We start from the raw sequence: 2,570 nt of genomic DNA on the forward strand, positions 1-2,570 counted from the left end.
CAGGGAGTCAGAGGGAGCTGCTGCTGGAAACACCTTGGGGGCAGGAATTCAGGCAGCCCCTGCCATCCCCTGCAGTGCAGACACCCACTCCAGAGGAGCCCCCTGGTCTCCTCTCCCAGCCAGCAGAGCCCCACCCGCTGTCCCTGTGCTGCCTCCTCCCAGCAGCACTGGGGCATTTCCCCACATTTCCCCGTGGGCCTCTGCTCCCCGCGTTGGGATCACCGGACGTTCGGGGATGGGCGGGGGTTCAGCTGGGAGCAAGACCTGTGGGCACTGCCATGCAGATGTTTCCCTGGGAGTGAAATGTCCGAGTGCCCTCGCCATCTGCAGGCTCCGGGGGATACAAAGGAGCCAGTTCCCCCCTCAGGACACCCCATCTTTAGGGCACTGGACTCTTTCCCAGTGGGGTCCTGCTGGGCTGCAGCCTGTCCTCCAGAAGGGCACAGCTCTCCCCGGGCAGCTCTGTGTTCTCCAGCAGCCCCGTGAGGAACTGGATGGAGAGAAATGAGAAATCTGTCCCGACTGATTGATGCTTTTTCCTCTGTGAACAGGCCCTCGTGCCGTGAGGGAGCAAATGTGCAACGGCAGCTCCACCACCGAGTTCCTCCTCCTGGCATTCGCAGACAGACGGGAGCTGCAGCTCCTGCACTTCTGGCTCTTCCTGGGCATCTCCCTGGCTGCCCTCCTGGGCAACGGCCTCATCATCACCGCCATCGCCTGTGACCACCGCCTGCACACCCCCATGTACTTCTTCCTCCTCAACCTCTCCCTCCTCGACCTGGGCTCCCTCTCCACCACTCTCCCCAAAGCCATGGCCAACTCCCTCTGGCACAACAGGCACATCTCCTACTTGGGATGTGCTGTACAGGTGTTTTTCTTTCTCCTCTTGATGTCATCAGAGCTTTATCTTCTCACCATCATGTCCTACGACCGCTACGTTGCCATCTGCAAACCCCTGCACTACGGGACCCTCCTGGGCAGCAGAGCTTGTGTCCACATGGCAGCAGCTGCCTGGGGCACTGGGTTCCTCAATTCTCTCCTGCACACGGCCAACACATTTTCACTACCTCTCTGCCATGGCAACACCCTGGACCAGTTCTTCTGTGAAATCCCCCAGATCCTCAAGCTCTCCTGCTCACACTCCTACCTCAGGGAAGTTGGGCTTCTTGTAATTAGTATCTCTTTGGCTTTTGGGTGTTTTGTGTTCATTGTGGTGTCCTATGTGCAGATCTTCAGGGCCGTGCTGAGGATCCCCTCTGAGCAGGGACGGCACAAAGCCTTTTCCACGTGCCTCCCTCACCTGGCCGTGGTCTCCCTCTTTATCAGCACTGGCACATTTGCCAACCTGAAGCCGCCCTCCCTCTCCTCCCCATCCCTGGACCTGGCGGTGTCATTTCTGTACTCGGTGGTGCCTCCAGCAGTGAACCCCCTCATCTACAGCATGAGGAACCAGGAGTTTAAACAGACACTGAAGAAGCTGATTCAATCAGCTGTTTCTCAGCACCATTAACCTGCCCGTGTCTCTTCAGAAGCGATTTCACATTCATTCAGGGAACCTCCTGCACTTTGGGCATTTTATCTCTGATAACCATGTTTGTCCATGTCTGCACCCACTCCACTTCCCCAGAGGCATGACCCAGCCTGTCTGACCCAGAGCTCTGTTCCCGTGTGTCTGGCACGATGGTACAGCTGGGCTCCCATGTGGCACCTCTGTAATAAAAGGGGATTTCCTCAATGTCTGCAGGTTGGGCTCTTCTTCCAAAGCTGAGGGCAGGCTGAAGAAATTGCCCCCACAAGGGGTTTCGGTTGTCCATGGGAGGAGGGCATGGCGTGATGTGTTAGGGAATGATCCTGGGCTGAGCCTTCCCCCGTGGTTGCTGAGTTCCCCCGGAGATGGAGAATGATCCCAGGGATGTGCCTGGGACTGTCACCCCATGGCTTTCAGGCCCCACAGCCCACTCGCTCTGCAGAGCAGCACCACCAGCCCTGTGAGAGCATGGGGACAGGGTGTAGGAGTGACAGGTCAGGTCAGCATGGAAATATCTCACTGCTGAAAAGATTTCTAGGGGCTGGAACATTCCTCAAGAAAAGCAGAGGATCAGCACTGTGCAGCCAGGGGAAATAAACCATCACGATAAATTTATTTCTAATGCAGCAGCTCAGGGAAGTTTCTCTACGGCAGAGGCAGCTGGAGAAGCCTGAGGAGCCTTTTTCTGGGAGGGGCTGGCACAGAGGGGCTTGCTGGGAGTGGACAATAAGGATGCCTTGGAGCCAGGAGCAGGGACACAGGGAGACACTGGCCTCCATCTCCTCATGCCATGGCTGGCCTCAGCCCTGGGGCTGATGGGGAGGCTGAGACACCTCTCATTTCTTCCTTCACTCCCACACCTGAACAGAACTCAGGAAACAACCATGAGCCTGGAGGATTCAGAAAAATCCAGCTCAGAGGTCCCATGGCTGCAGGGGAAGCAGAAGGGTTTGTGGGACAAGTGAGAGTGCAGGGAGAGAGAGGTGGGGGTGTGACAGCGTGTGTGTAACAGGCAGGAAGGACATGAAGGGTCGGAGTGTTT

General features: G+C 57.1%; 1 protein-coding gene across 1 annotated transcript; it reads left to right on the forward strand.

Moving 5' to 3' along the window:
* The first annotated feature begins 574 nt into the window (after positions 1–574).
* LOC141974242 (olfactory receptor 14J1-like) lies at positions 575–1,510 on the forward strand. The gene has a single exon (XM_074933576.1). The coding sequence runs from the start codon at positions 575–577 to the stop codon at positions 1,508–1,510; it is 936 nt and encodes a 311-aa protein (XP_074789677.1).
* The last annotated feature ends 1,060 nt before the right edge of the window (positions 1,511–2,570 follow it).

Source organism: Athene noctua, unplaced genomic scaffold, assembly GCF_965140245.1.
Source record: "Athene noctua unplaced genomic scaffold, bAthNoc1.hap1.1 HAP1_HAP1_scaffold_36, whole genome shotgun sequence".
Classification (NCBI taxonomy): Eukaryota; Metazoa; Chordata; class Aves; order Strigiformes; family Strigidae; genus Athene; species Athene noctua.